The sequence below is a fragment of the Eublepharis macularius genome, chromosome 4, assembly GCF_028583425.1.
Source record: "Eublepharis macularius isolate TG4126 chromosome 4, MPM_Emac_v1.0, whole genome shotgun sequence".
NCBI lineage: Eukaryota > Metazoa > Chordata > Lepidosauria > Squamata > Eublepharidae > Eublepharis > Eublepharis macularius.
The window spans coordinates 26,945,457-26,961,442 of record NC_072793.1 but is presented as its reverse complement, the minus strand read 5'-3'; the positions used below and the strand labels follow the sequence as shown (position 1 = coordinate 26,961,442).

The 15,986-nt window shown below is 44.7% G+C and overlaps 1 protein-coding gene across 1 annotated transcript in view; it reads right to left on the bottom strand.

Moving 5' to 3' along the window:
- The window catches only part of DNAH17 (dynein axonemal heavy chain 17), a 139,204-nt gene extending 126,723 nt beyond the window's left edge, over window positions 1–12,481 (bottom strand). The window contains exons 1-10 of the mRNA XM_054975987.1: window positions 12,143–12,481; window positions 11,395–11,588; window positions 10,646–10,838; window positions 10,447–10,546; window positions 9,967–10,052; window positions 7,019–7,144; window positions 5,469–5,624; window positions 4,958–5,044; window positions 4,022–4,189; window positions 3,653–3,769 (exon numbers count right to left, since the gene is read on the bottom strand). Coding sequence (XP_054831962.1) covers window positions 3,653–3,769; window positions 4,022–4,189; window positions 4,958–5,044; window positions 5,469–5,624; window positions 7,019–7,144; window positions 9,967–10,052; window positions 10,447–10,546; window positions 10,646–10,838; window positions 11,395–11,588; window positions 12,143–12,481 — 1,566 coding nt within the window. The remainder of the gene's footprint in view (window positions 1–3,652; window positions 3,770–4,021; window positions 4,190–4,957; window positions 5,045–5,468; window positions 5,625–7,018; window positions 7,145–9,966; window positions 10,053–10,446; window positions 10,547–10,645; window positions 10,839–11,394; window positions 11,589–12,142) is intronic.
- Between the last annotated feature and the right edge of the window lie 3,505 nt (window positions 12,482–15,986).

Genomic DNA, 15,986 nt, shown 5'->3' with positions numbered 1-15,986 from the left:
TACAAGAGAAGCATACCCAATTATAATTTTAAGCAAAGAGGGATATCAGTACTGTATTTGGAACTGGCTACCGGTTGTAGCTGAGCAGAGTTACACTGGGCTTGTGCAGGCTGCCAATGCACACATTGCTCTCCATACTATCAGGAGCAGGTGATAGCCAACATTCAGTAGTGGTTAAAGCATCAGAGCTTTGGTTCTGTTCCCCATTCAGCCATAAAGCTAATTGACAGTGCAATGCTAAGCAGAGTTACACCCCTTTAAGTCCATTGAAGTCAATGAGTTTATAAGAGGGTATGAGCATAAGATAGCACTGCTAGGGCTGTGACCTTAGTCCTGGCATTCTCTGTCAGCTTTGCTCACCTCTCAGGGTTGTTTTGACGTGAAAATGGAAGACAGGGTAGGATAATATATTAAAAACATACTAGACAGATTCATGTGTGGATTTGATAAGGCACTATGCCTCTATTCATGTATTCACAATTACATATCTATATTTCTTGTAATTGCACAATTAACTCCAGGGACAGACAGACTTCAAAGAGAGTTAAAGGTGGTACGAAAGAGCCATCATACACTCATTTCTTTTGTTATGCTGTCTTCTTTGGTTGAAATAGTTTTCTAAATTTTTGAAGCACTACAGAAACACACAAATAGTGCAATCCTAAGAAGAGTTACTCCAGTCTATGACCACTGGCTTCAGTGATTGCACAGATTACCTGTGAATGGACAGTGAGATGAATGTGCACAACACAGGTAATAATTACTTTGTAACAGGGCTTTTTTTCTGGGAAAAGAGGTGGTGGAACTCAGTGGTGGAACTTAGGACCGCACAATGACGTCACTTTGGGTCAGCTGGAACAAGGGGGGAGTTTTTTAAAGCTTAAATTGCCCTCAGCAAAAATGGTCACATGGCTGGTGGACCAGCCATCTGTCTGGAGATTGGGGGGGGGCAGGGCCACCAGCCATGTGACCATTTTCAAGAGGTGCCGGAACTCCGTTCCATCACGTTCCCACTGAAAAAAAGCCCTGCTTTGTAATATCATCTTCAACTCTTTGGAAAGTTATTGTCTCCAGCTCAGGGTCTTCAACCTTAGGAAATATTTCTCTTGTGGGCAATAAGCACCTATGTCTCTCATAAACTATTTTGAAATGCTGAAGTTCTCTCCCTTGTCAATCTGTTTCTCAGCCCAACTATTTTAATAGATTTTTCGTCCTGCAACAAGCTCATTCCTTCTGCCATTGCTAGGTGAAGTATGAGGTAAATGAATCTTTGTTTCATAACTATATTTGAATGGATCATATTCATGTCATCTCTTCATTTTTTCCTATGAGGCATGCATAGTTCCTTGAAACTCCTTGCCTTATTGACTTCTCATTTTTATCATCTATGCTATTTTCCTTTAACCTTCTACAGTTGATTAGTGTAAAATAGATTTCAAGCACACAGAAGATTCTTTTACTAATGATAACCCAGAATGGAACACGTTGGCAGGAAAGCAATTTTAAATAAACATTAGGCATGTGTGTTAAATTCTGGTAAATCTTTTTTTTTTAAGTCCTGATTATGGTTATCAGGAAGTGGTGAGACTTCAGCTCTCGTCTTCTTTGCCTCAGGGAGCTAGATTTGGATCGTTAATAAGATCTGTGGTATTTTGTGGTGCCTTGTGCAATGAAATGACTGTTTGATCTGGCAAGATTCCAGATCTTTCTGTGGAGTCAATAAATATTAAATTCTTCTCTCTAATTCTTTGAAACTGGAAATTCTAGGTGGTGGATGCTGGGAAGATGTTCCTATTCAGAAGAAGGTTGTTTTCTAATTAAGTAACTATTTGGTTTAAATTTGGCATCAGAATCACAAGGGAATGTCATCTGAACTCTTCATGAGCAAATTGCCTTATACTCTGAGGCACAAAATAAAAATAAATTATCAGCTAAAAAATTCTTTTCTCAAGCTGTTTGCTTATAATAACCCACAGGCTGCAATGAAGAACAGGATGAGTGGCTGATGGTGTGTATATGAGGCATGTTCCACATGCCTCTGTTTGCCCTGGGTTCAATACAGCTGGGAAGCAGTTTTTTCCCTGCTTCCCACAGCTTCATGCTGCATTCATGCACCTCCTGGCATTTCTCCTGCTTTGCTTCTATTTTTCTCCAATCTGCTTTGCTGCAAAGCTTTGAGGAAGATTGCAGTAAATCCTAGATGGCTGCGGTGGGTAGGAAACTTCAGGTTTTCCTGCCCACATAGCAGCCATTTTCTCTGACTGTCCCCATGGCAGTCATTTCCTCCCCCTGCCACTTTTTTTTTAAAAAAATCAGCAATTGAATATAGTTATAGCAATATAACATTATAAACATGTGTATGCCAGATTTAATTCTTTTAAAAGTTTCTAGCCTATCATGTCATGGAGATATAAGGGTCGATTCCAGACGGCCCTCCCCATCCCGAAACGTTGCGCGTCATCGCACGTCGCCGCGCAGAAAACGCGAAATATCGCGTTTTCTCGCGCGAGTTTTGCACAACGTCGCGCAAAACTCGCACGAGAAAACGCGATATTTCGCGTTTTCTGCGCAACGACGCACGACGACGCGCAACGTTTCGGGATGGGGAGGGCCGTCTGGAATCGGCCCCGGTGAAAGATCTCTGCAAAGAAAGGGGCTAGAGACTTTTTAAAAAACGAAAGCCTAGAATTTGGAGAACCAGATACTACATGGTTATAACATTATATCAATACAACAATATTCAACTGCCAGCAAAAAAGCAACAACTGAAAAAGCCCTGGTGGCCTAGAATAGGGGAGATAGCCATACCTCAGGGACAAAAACAAGGAAACTTGAAGGAGACCTGTCATGTGGCCATCACAAAAAGGATATGTATCTAAGGACTGGAAAAGATATAGAAAATAGTAACCCAGAAGATCAAGAGATTGGAGCACCTTTGCTATGAGGAATGGCTAGAGAGTTTGAGATTAAGTTTAGGGAAAGGGCAATGAAGGGACAGGGGCAGATTGGCCATCAAGGCCGTTGGGAAAACTCCTGGTGGTCCAATGTCCACCCCCCTGCTGGGGTTGCCCCAGGCATGCCAGCTCCCTTGCCAGGCTACCCTGGGCTGAAGTGTGGGATGGTCCTTATCTCATGTGATCACAAAAACGGAAAATTCGTTTGTGCCTAGCAGGGGGTAGAGCTGGATAGGGTCTCTGTGCTTACAGGGGTACAAGCTATTGTTTATTTCACAGCAGCTAAGTAATATCTTAAGGAGCCCCATGGCGCAGAGTGGTAAGCTGCAGTACTGCATCCTACGCTCTGCTCACATGACCTGAACCTGGTGGAAGCCAGGTTCAGGTAGCCAGCTCAAGGTTGACTCAGCCTTTCATCCTTTTGAGGTTGGTAAAATGAGTACCCAGTTTCCTGGGAGTATAGACAACTGGGGACGGCAATGGCAAACAACCCCATAACAAAAAAGTCTGCCAAGAAAATGTCGTGATGCAACATTCTCCCATGGGTCAGTAATGACTCGGTGCTTGCACAGGGGATTACCTTTACCTTTTAAAATAATATCTAGATATTAGATTTATTTACTTCATTTATAGCTCACTTTTCTCAAAGAGACTCAAGAAAGATGCAAAGCTTGCAAATCACACACAGGTATGTGTACCTTAACAGCAGACTCAATGCTGGAGCAGTCAACAAATCCTTGATAGAAAATGGTAGCCAGCCGTCTATCCAAATCCTGAATTTTGATCTGGAAGTCTGCAATATCTTCATCAAATTGCTTTTAGTAATGATAAAAAAATGAATAAGGTTAGCCAGTACACCTAAAGTTTAATTTTTATAAAGTTAGGCTATTAAGGGCACAGTCCTAAGACCCATTCAGTAACTGCTTAGGATGGTAACTAAGACCACGGTGGTATAACATGGAGATATGTTAGTATGGCTCAGAGATATGCTGGTATAAATGCAAAGCTGCTTGCAGCTGCACCAACAGGATACAGAAACAGGCAGTTCCATCCTGAAATGAACTAACCTCATCTGCCGGATCTAAAGGATCATATTTGCACTCAGCAAACACTTTGATAAATTCCAGGACCTCTTCATAAATTTGAACCACCAGGCTTCCTAGAATATTGCCTCTCACACCGCCCAGCTCAATTTTCTCCAGTTTGAGAAATTCAATTGATGTTGCATACAGTTCCTTTAAAAAAAAAAAGAACACAACTATTTAAAGACTCAAACAGAAATATAAAGAGCCCTGATCACGGCTCTTGCATTGATAGAACTCTGTATCTTAGGTTCAAGCTAAATGAGACACTAGACACACGATGAGTTTAAACCTGTGATTGGGAAAGCAATTTTATCTGGGAACTGTAGTTTTGAAAGACAGAGCCACACTCTGGGGGACAGGGGAGGAGAGGGATTCCCTCGCAGCCCTCTGCCTGGCTGCCACCTCTGCTGGCTGCTTGGCCAGATCCGCCCCCCACCCTCCCCGAGCTGCTTGCCTGCCTCCCTCTCACCCTCCGTGCTCTGTGTGGGGAGTTGCACTCCACTGCTGCCTTCTTCCCGCCTTTGCTACTCTCCTCTCCATTTTCATATTTTCACTTGCCCTGTGTTATCCGTCTTGGATCTCAGTGAGAAAGATGGGATGATGATGATGATGATACATGGGGTGTATTTCATGTATTTCCCTGTCTTTACCTGATTGGCACAAATTACATTTTACACTAGCTGCTCCACTGCTGCTTTCCTTCTGCCTTTGCTCCCTCTGGGAGTGCGGGCATGCAGCCACCCAGAGCACAGGAGGAAGATCTAGTTTAGCTTGATCCTTAGAGGAATGCAATGGCACCCATGGAATGGCAGGATTCAACAAATTAGTCATGAAAATGAGTTGTGCTTAATGTAAGCTAATACTATTGCTGTGGCAATTTTCTATTTCAGTTAATTAAATTCATTGCTTAATTCTCACCTCTATTGTTTTCAGCCGGTGAAAAAATGAATTCATTCTAGTAAAGACAAGGGTAGAAGGGAATTCCCAGAACTGAGGCTCCTTATCCTGCAAATACAAAGAAAAATAGCGTCATGTCATAAGATGGGCTGCCAGTAAAGGGATATTTTCAGTGACTGCAGACTCTATACTACTGCAGGGCTATGATCTCTAGTAGTATGTTAAAATGCTGGTACTATTATGTGTCGATTTCCTTAAAAAATGCTTGATGGATCGTAATCTTTGATATGCCAGGCTAGTGCCTTTGCTGTACCAGGGAAGCAAAGAGCCAGATTCAAATTAATATAAGTTTGTCTACAAATAAAAAAATTAAAATGGGACTGTTTCATTTGGAAGTAGTACTGTTTGGTATTCATTAAAATAATTTCCCACTTTAAATTGGATGAATTACATACAATGTTTGCTTTGGGAAGCTCTGAGGAATGTTTCCACTTCGAAAACTGTGCAGTGGCAGCAGCAGTGAGTGACTAACCTGAAAAAATGTGGGCATCATATCCGAGCAGCAAAGGTCATAGGTCTTGTAGAGTTTCTCTATCACGGAGATTGCCAACTTGATCCCTCCCAGAACTTCTTCGATTTCACTTTGCAAGCCTTTTAGCACCTCTTCAGGACTCAGAAAGTTACGTGTCTAAACATAAAAGTGGAAATCAAGGACAACACAGAACATGTTGAACCACACTTTTGAATCAGAGCCTTTTAAAATTTGGCACTGTAAAGGCTGGTTAACAATCTGCTGATACATCGCTGATATCAGTTAGAAGCTATGGAAGTTAAGCATGCCTGTTACACTGACTGTTACTGACCACTAAGAATGGCCATGGAAGTTATAACTTACACCATTGTCTTCTAGGCCTAGAGAGTAGGGTTGCCAGCTCCATGTTGGGAAATTCCTGGAGATTTGGGGGGTGGAGCCTGGAGAGGATGGGGTTTAAGGAGGGGAGGGAGCTCAGCAGGGAATAATGCCATAGAGTGCACCCTCCAAAGCAGCCATTTTCTCCAGGGGAACTGATGTCTGCCTGCTGGAGATCAGTTGTAATTCCAGGAGATCTCCAGCTACCACCTGGAGGCTGGCAACCCTACTAGAGAGTGAACTCAAGCAGTCTGATCCCTCACTTTTCCTCCTTCCTTTGCTAAAACAGAAGTGCTGGCAGGTAACTTCTGCAATCCTTCCTGAGACCAAGGGATTAATTGACATGCTTTCTACGGGCTTCAAATGATCAGAACTGCAAGGAGCAAGAAAAGCAAATACATGAAATATCAAACATCAAAAGGCAACCTTGGGAGAAGGATTTGGAACTGATGCAAAACAAACAAACAAAACCCCTCCCCACCATTTCTCAGAAATTTTCCCCTAGAGTTGCTGTTAGATCCAGTACCGGGATGGTGGTGCTCAGGAGTTATCTGAGAAGAATACACTGGGAGACGCGCATGAAATATGCAATTTGACCTTTGTGCGATCAGTCATTGAAAATCTCTGTTGTATTAATAGCCCTTCACAGGGGATATGGAATATGTGTCCTTCGTCTGCTTCAGGCTCTTCTTTCTTTTAGAGAGAGAATGCAAGTAGAAGTAGTAGAAAGGCAGGTGACTTTGCCTCTCTTTATGGATTCAACGGTGAATGTGGTATCCCTCTAAGAATAGATTCAGAGGAGTTAGCTGAGTTATTCTGTAGTTGCAAAATAGCAGCACCTTTAAGACTAACTAACTTTATTGCAGCATAAGCTTTTGAGAACCACAGCTGTCTTCATCAGATGCATCTGATGAAGAGAGCTGTGGTTCTTGAAAGCTTATGCTACAATAAAGTTGGTTAGTCCTCTAATTATAGATCACTCAGTGGTCACTATCCTTTTGCTCTCTGCCATTCGTGATGATGCTGATTTAGAATAACTTTTTACAATAAGTAACCCTCAACATCTGTGGTACAAATAGAGCTGAAACAAAATGCCTTGGGTACCAAAAACAGGACAAAATAATAATATAAATCCCTCCTCTATTGAGGACTTTGTTTTTATAAAACAGTACCATTTCAATGAAGAGGTTACAGATCTCCTGCAAAATGACAATGATCCGGGATGGAGTATTGTAGTATTCAGAGTTGGCCCAGATCAAGCACACGGTGTACATAACGCTGTCGATGAATGGGGGCAGCTGTGTGGACATAAAATTTCATTGAGTCAGGGTTTTAGGAAAGTCATATATACATTTTAAAGTGATGTGATATTTTACTTAGTGCCCATCAGGCTTCTTTATTACTTTATTACTTACAAAATTAAGTTACTCAGGACCAAACTACGTGTTACAAATTATACCAGTTCATCATAGGGACTTAGCAGACATACCTGAAAAAAATCAAACCATGCGGTTCGTGGTTTGTCAAATTTCACAAACCACGAACCACAAACTTTCACGAACCTGCCCCTGGTTCGCGAACCGGTTTGTTTGGTTTGCGAAAAAGTCACATCCAGGTCAGAAATGGTCTAAAAGCTCAATATGGATGATTTCTAGTTAGTTATACAGTAGTGCCTCTGAACTAACAAAACAATGACTTGAATTCTATGAAGCATCAGTGGGAGGCACACTGATTTTTCCTGTATTTCCTTTCAGATCCTTGGAAAAATTATTCCTGGAACTGCGGGACGCATGTGGACAAACAGCTGTGTGAGTTGGGCAGCTGCGATAGGAGAGGGAAAGGGTGAAATTGTCTTCCTTGCTCTTTCATCAGTGTAGCTCTGCAGAGGAGAGAGCATTTCATCTCTTTCCCCCTCTCTGTTTGGAGGGTCCTGTGACTCCAAGCAATAAGCTTTCCCAGAACTAGTATCTGTATTCACGTGTTCTCTCATGTGTCTAGCCTGGGGCCTGTTGATCGTATATGCTCTGGAAGTTCTGTTCTAGATTCCCAGATATATGCAGATCCACAGTGTGTGGGGAGAGGAGGCTTACACCTTTCGCCCTGCACTATATTTCTGATCTGAAATGGCCCTGGCAAGCTGGAATAGCCCGGCAGTACATTTGTGGCTCTCACTGGGGCACAGCAGGTCCCAAGGACTTTTTCAGGTCAGGAAAACAGTGTCGGGAGAAGGCTTAAGCCCCTTCTCTTCATGTGCTGTGGTCTCATTTTGAATCAGCCTCACTGATTCCCAGAGCACTTCTGATAAGTGGGACTTGGGGCAGATGCACAGGGGACACAAGGATTTGTAACATGTGAATGAGCCTTTTCGTTTAGGGATTTGGCTCTTGTCAACTATTCTGAAGTAACCTCTCATGTGGACTGCTGCAATGCAGATCGGGCTATGTAGGACACGGGTCCTCACTGGAGTTGGACCCAGCCCTGGATTCATTTGCCACTACTCAGTGCAGGAGAAGGACATGCCTGCCCTGATAAGCACACCACAGTTCTGGCCATTTAAGGCCCTGCTGCAGCCAGGGCCGGATCGAGGGGGGCAGGGGGGGTTGTCTGCCCCCAGCACCACCAGGGAGGGGGCGCCGGGAGCAGCTGCCAGCTGCCAGAGGGCACAGACAGCAGCATGGGCAGCCTTGCAGCCCCCCGCGCTGTCTTTCACCTGCCACGCGGGACAGGGGGTGGCCGGCTTGCCACGCACCCCCTGTCCTGAAGGGCAGGCAAAAGGCAGCGCGGAGGGCTGCGGGGCCATCCGTGCCACTCGCCTGCCCCGCAGGACAGGGGGTAGTTGGCCGGCCACCCACCCTCTGTCCTGCGGGGCAGGCGAATGGCGCGGGTGGCTGCGCTGCCGTTTGCCTGCCCTGCAGGGCAGGGGGTGCGTGGCAAGCCAGCCGCCCCCTGTCCCGCGGGGCAGGTGAAAGGCAGCGCGGGGCACTGTGAGGCCGCCTGTGCCAAGCGCCTGCCCTGCAGGACAGGGGGCGGCCGGCTGCCCCCTCTCCTGCAGGGCAGGTGAATGTCGTGGGCGGCTGTGCTGCCCTTTCCCTGTCCTGCAGGGCAGGGGGTGCACGGCAAGCTGGCCACCCCCTGTCCCACGGAGCAGACGAAAGCAGCGCGGGGGGCTGCGAGGCTGCCCGTGCCATTTGCCTGAGGAGAGGTGAATGGCGTGGGCAGCTTCCCAGCCCCACGTGATGATGTCACTGAAGTGATGTCATCACGCAGTGCGGGAGCGCGTGCGTGCTGTGTGCGCGCGAGGTGCTCAGCCTAGGGTTGCCCCAGGCGTGGGCAACCCTAGATCCGGCGCTGGCTGCAGCTGCCATGAGTGGACTGTTTGTGATCCAAAGTCAGGAAAGAGGGCAAGGAAAAGCCTCCCATTGGTCACCTTTACTCCCATCCTCCCATAAGATGTTGTCTTCTTGAGGGAAGTTGGAAGAACCCGCTGGATATGTGCACTGCACTATATCACTGCATCAGCCCTCATGAGGAGCCAGACATGGACCAGCAAGGAGGACAGTGCTGGCTCTCTCCATAGGCCAGGGTTCCCAAAACCTTTTGAGTCTGTGGGCACATTTGGAGTTCTGACACAGTGTGGCGGGTGCAGCAACAAAATGGCTGCCACAAAATGGCTGCTACAGCTTACTTTCAGTCACACACTGAAGATTCTTATGCTGTGAAAGCAGATTCTGCCAAAGCGATATTTTAGAAAATCTGCATAGCCTCTCAAATCTCCAATGGCCAATCAGAAGCCCTGCTGGGCAAAACTCCCACCTGGCCCCACCCACTTTCTACAAATGCTTGGTGGGCAGAAGGAAAGGTATCGGTTGGCACAATTGTTCCCATGGGCACCAAGTTGGGGACCCCTGCCACAGGCTGTGGCAAAAAAGATGAGGACAGGAGGAGGAATAACAGAACTAGACCATGCAGTCGTGTAATCCCATTTAGAACTAATGAGCTAGCACCAGTAAAAGTGGTCATTGACACACTTCTCTGGACAACCTTTACAATAATATACTCAGTTATATATGAACAAGACAGTGTATAAGTCTCAAACATTATTTCCAAATTCTTTATATACCTGGGGGTATTCAGCTTGTTCCATGTCCTCTAAGAGAACTTTTAGGGGCTGCAAGTACAAGTTAATATCATCGGCTTCCTTCAGTCCTGAATAAAAGCAAAGTTACAGCATGAGTGAATCAAGGAGTGGCTTGATCTTAACCAGGGCTTTTTTCTGGGAAAAGAGGTGGTGGAACTCAGTGGGTTGCTCTCGGAGAAAATGGTCACAGGGCAGGTGCCCCCGCCCCCTGATCTCCAGACAGAGGGGAGTTTAGATTGTCCTCCACGCCACTGAGCGGCACGGAGGGCAATCTAAACTCCCCTCTATCTGGATATCAGGGGGTGGGGCCACCGACCATGTGACCATTTTCAAGAGGTGCTGGAACTCCATTTCACCATGTTCCAGCTGGAAAAAAGCCCTGATCATAACAATCCTAGCAGCCATTGATCAATGTGATCTAATAGAATTTGCTGGCTATGATTGTAAGAAATTGGGTTATACCTGCAGATACATCCTTGAAAACATTCCTGAGTGCTGGCCAATAACAGCTCTTTGCCCTCTCCAAAATCTCAGCAATCTTTTGCACTGGAGGAGCATACAGCTAGAAAAGAAAAGCACATGCACGAAAGGTTACCAACCGTCACAATATACCTTCATTACAGTACGATTTATAGCCAAGTCATCATTACTGTCATCATACCTGCTCATTTATGCATTGCAGGTTACCCTGCCGACTGTACCAAAATTCAAACTCCACTCTGGGTAATGGATTCAAACCATCCAGAAGCGGCTGTGCTGAGTCTTTGCTCAGGATATCTCTGATCTGATGAGACCAGTCGATGATTATTGTTTCAATCGAATGTAATAAAGTACTGTCCACAGTTAGGGCAAGACTGAAAAACCACAAGGGAGAAGAACATGGTGAAATTCAAATGGCTTTAATTTCTGATTGGTTGTAAAAGAACAGTAAACAAAAATTTTAGCAAGTCACAAAATTAGATTCCTCAGGACTTTTTGATATGACCTATTCCTCCTCTTTACACTGCACAGTAATTGGTTCACAAGGCCTTTAGGTAGGAAATCTAAAGTGAAACCCACACATCTTGGAGTCAGCAAGGCCAGATTGTGTGATCAGATTCTATTTTGTAAATTGGAGTGTGCATATAGACTTGGCTACACAGTGTGCAGAATCTGGACATTTTCAGTTGGTTGAAACAGATGAGTGGAGAGAGAGGGAGATACGAAAGGAGAAGGATGTCTATGAGGGATAACATGGAGGCATGCCAAATATATATGCACTCCCAATCCTTTTCAATAATTTCTCTAAAGCCTTGAAGATAACTTACTCATTTTAATAAATGAAAATAAATGGCTCCTGTATGTGATGCGAGCTTTTGTACAAAATAGAAAGGTTATAGATACTGGCAGATGTTATTTAGAAGCACCAACCTGTCAAACATATCTGCTGTACTGTACAACATTTCAATGCGCTCTGGCAAAGGAAGCAGGGTTTTCCCTTTGATCTTCCCACCCATTACAAACATCTCATTCTTTAGCCTGTGGGCCTGCCGTATAACATCTTCAGCTACCACTCGAGGCCACCCAGTCAGGTTTTCACTCTTCAAAAACAAGGAGTACACTACCTAGAAGGAAAGGATTGTTTTAGCATTGCCACAGGTATCTCTGTTTCATAGAGCATGGCACCTGGATTATGTCAAAAATTAATAAGACCTTAAACTGATCCTGAAAGATCTACTCTGTTTCTAAAGCAGCCCAGTGGTTGAAACTCCCTTATATGAGTAGGCTGATCCTATAGTTCTACTATGCTGGTTGTTGCTACATCACAGCCAGGGCTTTTTTTCAGCTGAAACATGGTGGAATGGAGTTCCTAAACCACATGAAAATGGTCACATGGCTGGTGGCCCCACCCCCTGATCTCCAGACAGAGGGGAGTTTGGATTGCCCTCCGTGCTGCCGAGCAGTGTGGAGGACAATCTAAACTCCCCTCTGTCTGGAGATCAGGGGGCGGGGCCACCAGCCATGTGACCATTTTCTACGAGGACAACCCACTGAGTTCCACCATCTCTTTTCCCAGAAAAAAAGCCCTGATCACAGCCATGCCAGTGTTATACTGGTAGTGTGCATCACCACCATAAAAGTAATTCTACTGGGTTATCAATCCATTCAGTGTTCTTACTTCTTCCACAACAGCCATCATCTGCTCTACAGGGGAAGGGCTGAGATCTCCGATTATGAGCGCATCTAGGAAGTTATCTTTAGTTACGTTTTCATTCTTCTTCTTCACAAAATAAACTGCTTTATTCTTCAGTGCTGATGGAAAGCCAATGCAAGGGACTAGCTGACCAGTAGGGTTGAGGGTGATCACCAGTGCCGTCAAGTCTGGCTTCTCATAGAACTCATTGAGTGTGGCGAGGACATCCTCGTTCGTTGCAAACTTGTTCCATTTGTCGGGTTTCACACGGAGGGAGAGAGTGCAATAGTTCTCTATGAATTCCAGGCGTTTGTCAGTTGCCATCTTGATTCTTCAACAATCAACTGCAATAAAGAGGAAGCTGAGTTGGTAACAAGCTGTAAATCCCTTTGCAAGCAACATATTTCTGTAACCAACATGTAGATGGGGTGGGAGGAAGAAGTGAGTGCATGAGCTGCCACCACTACTTCCTGCCTCCATACGCTGAGCTAAACGTCAGCACAAAGCCTGTGTGCATACAAGGACCAATGGGTGCTGCAAAGGAAGGGAGATTGACTCTGCTAGAGGACATTTTTTTTTTGCCTTCAAACTGGTTAGTAGTATATGAAAAGGTTATGTACATCACTGAGTCAGCTGGAAAAGAATAAAAGAAGACAACAGACCTTTAAATGTATTGTCGAAGGCTTTCACGGCCGGAGAACAATGGTTGTTGGGGGTTTTCCGGGCTGTATTGCCGTGGTCTTGGCATTGTAGTTCCTGACGTTTCGCCAGCAGCTGTGGCTGGCATCTTCAGAGGTGTAGCACCAAAAGACAGAGATCTCTCAGTGAGAGATCTCTGTCTTTTGGTGCTACACCTCTGAAGATGCCAGCCACAGCTGCTGGCGAAACGTCAGGAACTACAATGCCAAGACCACGGCAATACAGCCCGGAAAACCCCCAACAACCATAGACCTTTAAATGGTTGTAATGTGAGGGTGGCTCCCTGAGCAGGCGATACCCCTCAATTCCAGATATGTAAACCCAGTGTCTTTCCTCCTTACAGGTAAGAATGGTGATTAGAAAACAGGCTATAGGGAAAGGGTCAAGCATCTCCTCCTCTCCTGTACTGTGCCAGTCAAATTCAGAGGCCCCCTTTTCTGCTGGCAAATTGACATATAAACAGTACACTGCAGGGGGAAGATAAATACTGGTATATTTTCCTCGTTAAGTGCTTGAGGAAAGGGAATTTTGAAAAAAGACTTTTAAGGAAATGGTTAAGTGCACATGCATGCAACAACTGTGGAAATCCTCAAGAGCTGAAATTCAGTACCTACCAAAACTGTCAGGAGATAGTTAGGTGTCTGAATAAGGGAGCTCTGACTCTTGAAAGCTTAGACTCTGAACATCTTGTTAGTCTCTAACTGGACTAAATCCTGCTGTCAGGAGATAGTCCACTGAATCTCCCATGTTACAGATATTTTGTCCCTAATAAGAATGCATGGTTTTCAGAAGATAGCAAGATTACAGATTACTCTTTTAATTTTAAAAGAATACTTACTAGGGCCTCTGGGCACACCTCTGGGCAAGCACAATTAAGGATGCAGCAACCTTTTTGTTTGACCAAAGTGGCACTGAGATTTGAAGGCACTCAACTGAAGCCTTCCTCAACTGCCAAAGAATAAAGTTCTAGTGAACCTTCTGTCTGGTTCTAGTGACATCATTTATCAACTGACACACCGTGCTAGAACCTTCCATGTAGTTTATGTAAATTTCACTGAAGTCTGTGAAGCAGAAAACTATGGTGCTTGAGTGATAACAGCTGACTTTGTATGTTGTTACTTCATTGTTTAGCTTTTGAATATCAAGGCACTTGGGTTTTGTGCTTCTGGACGTCACATTGATTTTTTAGGGGAAAAGCAGTAAATCCCCACCTGTCTATCATGGTAGCTGTTAAACATCCTCTTCAGATTCCACTTCACTCTTTCCTTAGGAAATATTTCTGCTGCTTCTCCAGAGAACCTGCTTTACATTTATTAATGGTGTCATCCCATGCAAAGACTAGAGTAATTCTGCCTAGGATTGCCCTGTACATGCACTTAAAACCATTTTGCCCCAAACTGTTACACTGTACATTTAATCTGAGTTAATATCAGCTTCCTGTTTTTGTTTAAGATCATCGAATTTCTGGTATTCAGGACTTTTGCCTAAACCTGCATCTATCAAGTAAATTTTTAACCCACTCTTCCTCCAAAGAGCTCAGGGCAGCATACCCATTTTATGTTCACAACAATCCAGTGAGGTAGGCAAGGCTGAGAGGGTATGACTGGCCCAAGGTCACCCAGCAAAATTCATGGCAGAGTGGGTTTTTAAACTTGGCTCTCCCAGGCCCTAGTCTGACCCACTAATCAGTAATACTATTTCATTAACTCTGTGGGGTAGATCTGTGGGACTGAGATTAAATGATTAATTTGGAAATCCCATGTGTTAAATTAGAGAGGAAGGCAACTGGAGATCAACTGATGAAACTGACCTGCCCTCTGTGGGATCAACGTGTTCCCCAGAAAGCCCACAGCAGAAACAGGGCATATTTCTCGTGCAGAAAAAATAAACAGATAACACTTTGGTTTGACCCCCTCAAGTGCAGAAATACAAAGGCCCAAAGCAGATCCGATCCACACGGATTGAACATCCAGAAAACCTCGTGTAAGTGTGCATGCAGAAAACACCATTTAAGCACTTCCTCAGCATAAGAAAAATACTATTGAAGAAAGAAAGCCCACATAAATTATCTACAAGATCTTGTGGTCCCATTCCAAGGCAAATTATTAACAAATGCCATAAATACTGGAAAAAGCCAGAAAAAGGAGACTATTAGACAATGAGCATTTCACACAACCCCCAGCTATGGATACTCTCCACATGGTGGCAGGATGTTGGTCAGCCTATGTCAGGTATGACATTGGCAATATTTGCATATTTCTGTATAACAACAACAACATTAGATTTATGCCCTTCAGGACAACTTAATGCCCCTTCAGAGCGGTTTACAAAGTATGCCATCATTATCCCCAAAACAATCACCCTGTGAGGTGGGTGGGGCTGAGAGAGCTCCAGAAAGCTGTGACTGACCCAAGGCCACCCAGCTGGCTTCAAGTGGAGGAGTGGGGAATCAAACCCCGCTCTCCAGATTAGAGTCCCGTACTCTTCTTAACCACTACACCACACTGGCTTTCTGTAGTCCTTTCTCATCCAAGTAGTCTGCAAGATCACATAAACTGGGCTCAGACAGATACAGGTGGACACACATAGCATATGCATTTCACGTTATCTTGTATGTTGAAGGCGTATGTGCTTGCACCTGCTGCTCTGTCATGTACATTTGACACAAAATAGTCTGACTTGGTATAAGGCAGCTTCAAATCTTTCCTAGTTGGGGGGAAGGAAAGGAGTGGAAGGAAGACAGCTGTCAAGAGTCTCGCAGTGTCATCTAAGCAGTGTTACCCTCTTCTTAGTCCATTGAAGTCAGCGGGCATAGAAGGGTGCAACGGTGCTTATGGCCCTATTGGAGTTGTTTGAAGCACAGGGTCAGTGGCAGGAAGTAAGGCCAATATTAGACCAAGGATAAGAAATCCAAATGAGCAGACCAAATTGTGAGGTGTGGAGTAGGGTTGCCTACTCCAGCGTGGGAAATTTCTGAAGATCTGGGGCAGAGCCAAAGGATGCCAGAGTTTGGGGTGAGCTCACCAGCGATCTGATCACTCTGGGTACAAATTAAATAACTTACTGCAATCTAGACTTTTACACTAAATCCATCTTGGACAGTTAAAGCCCATTAGCTGAACATAGCAGA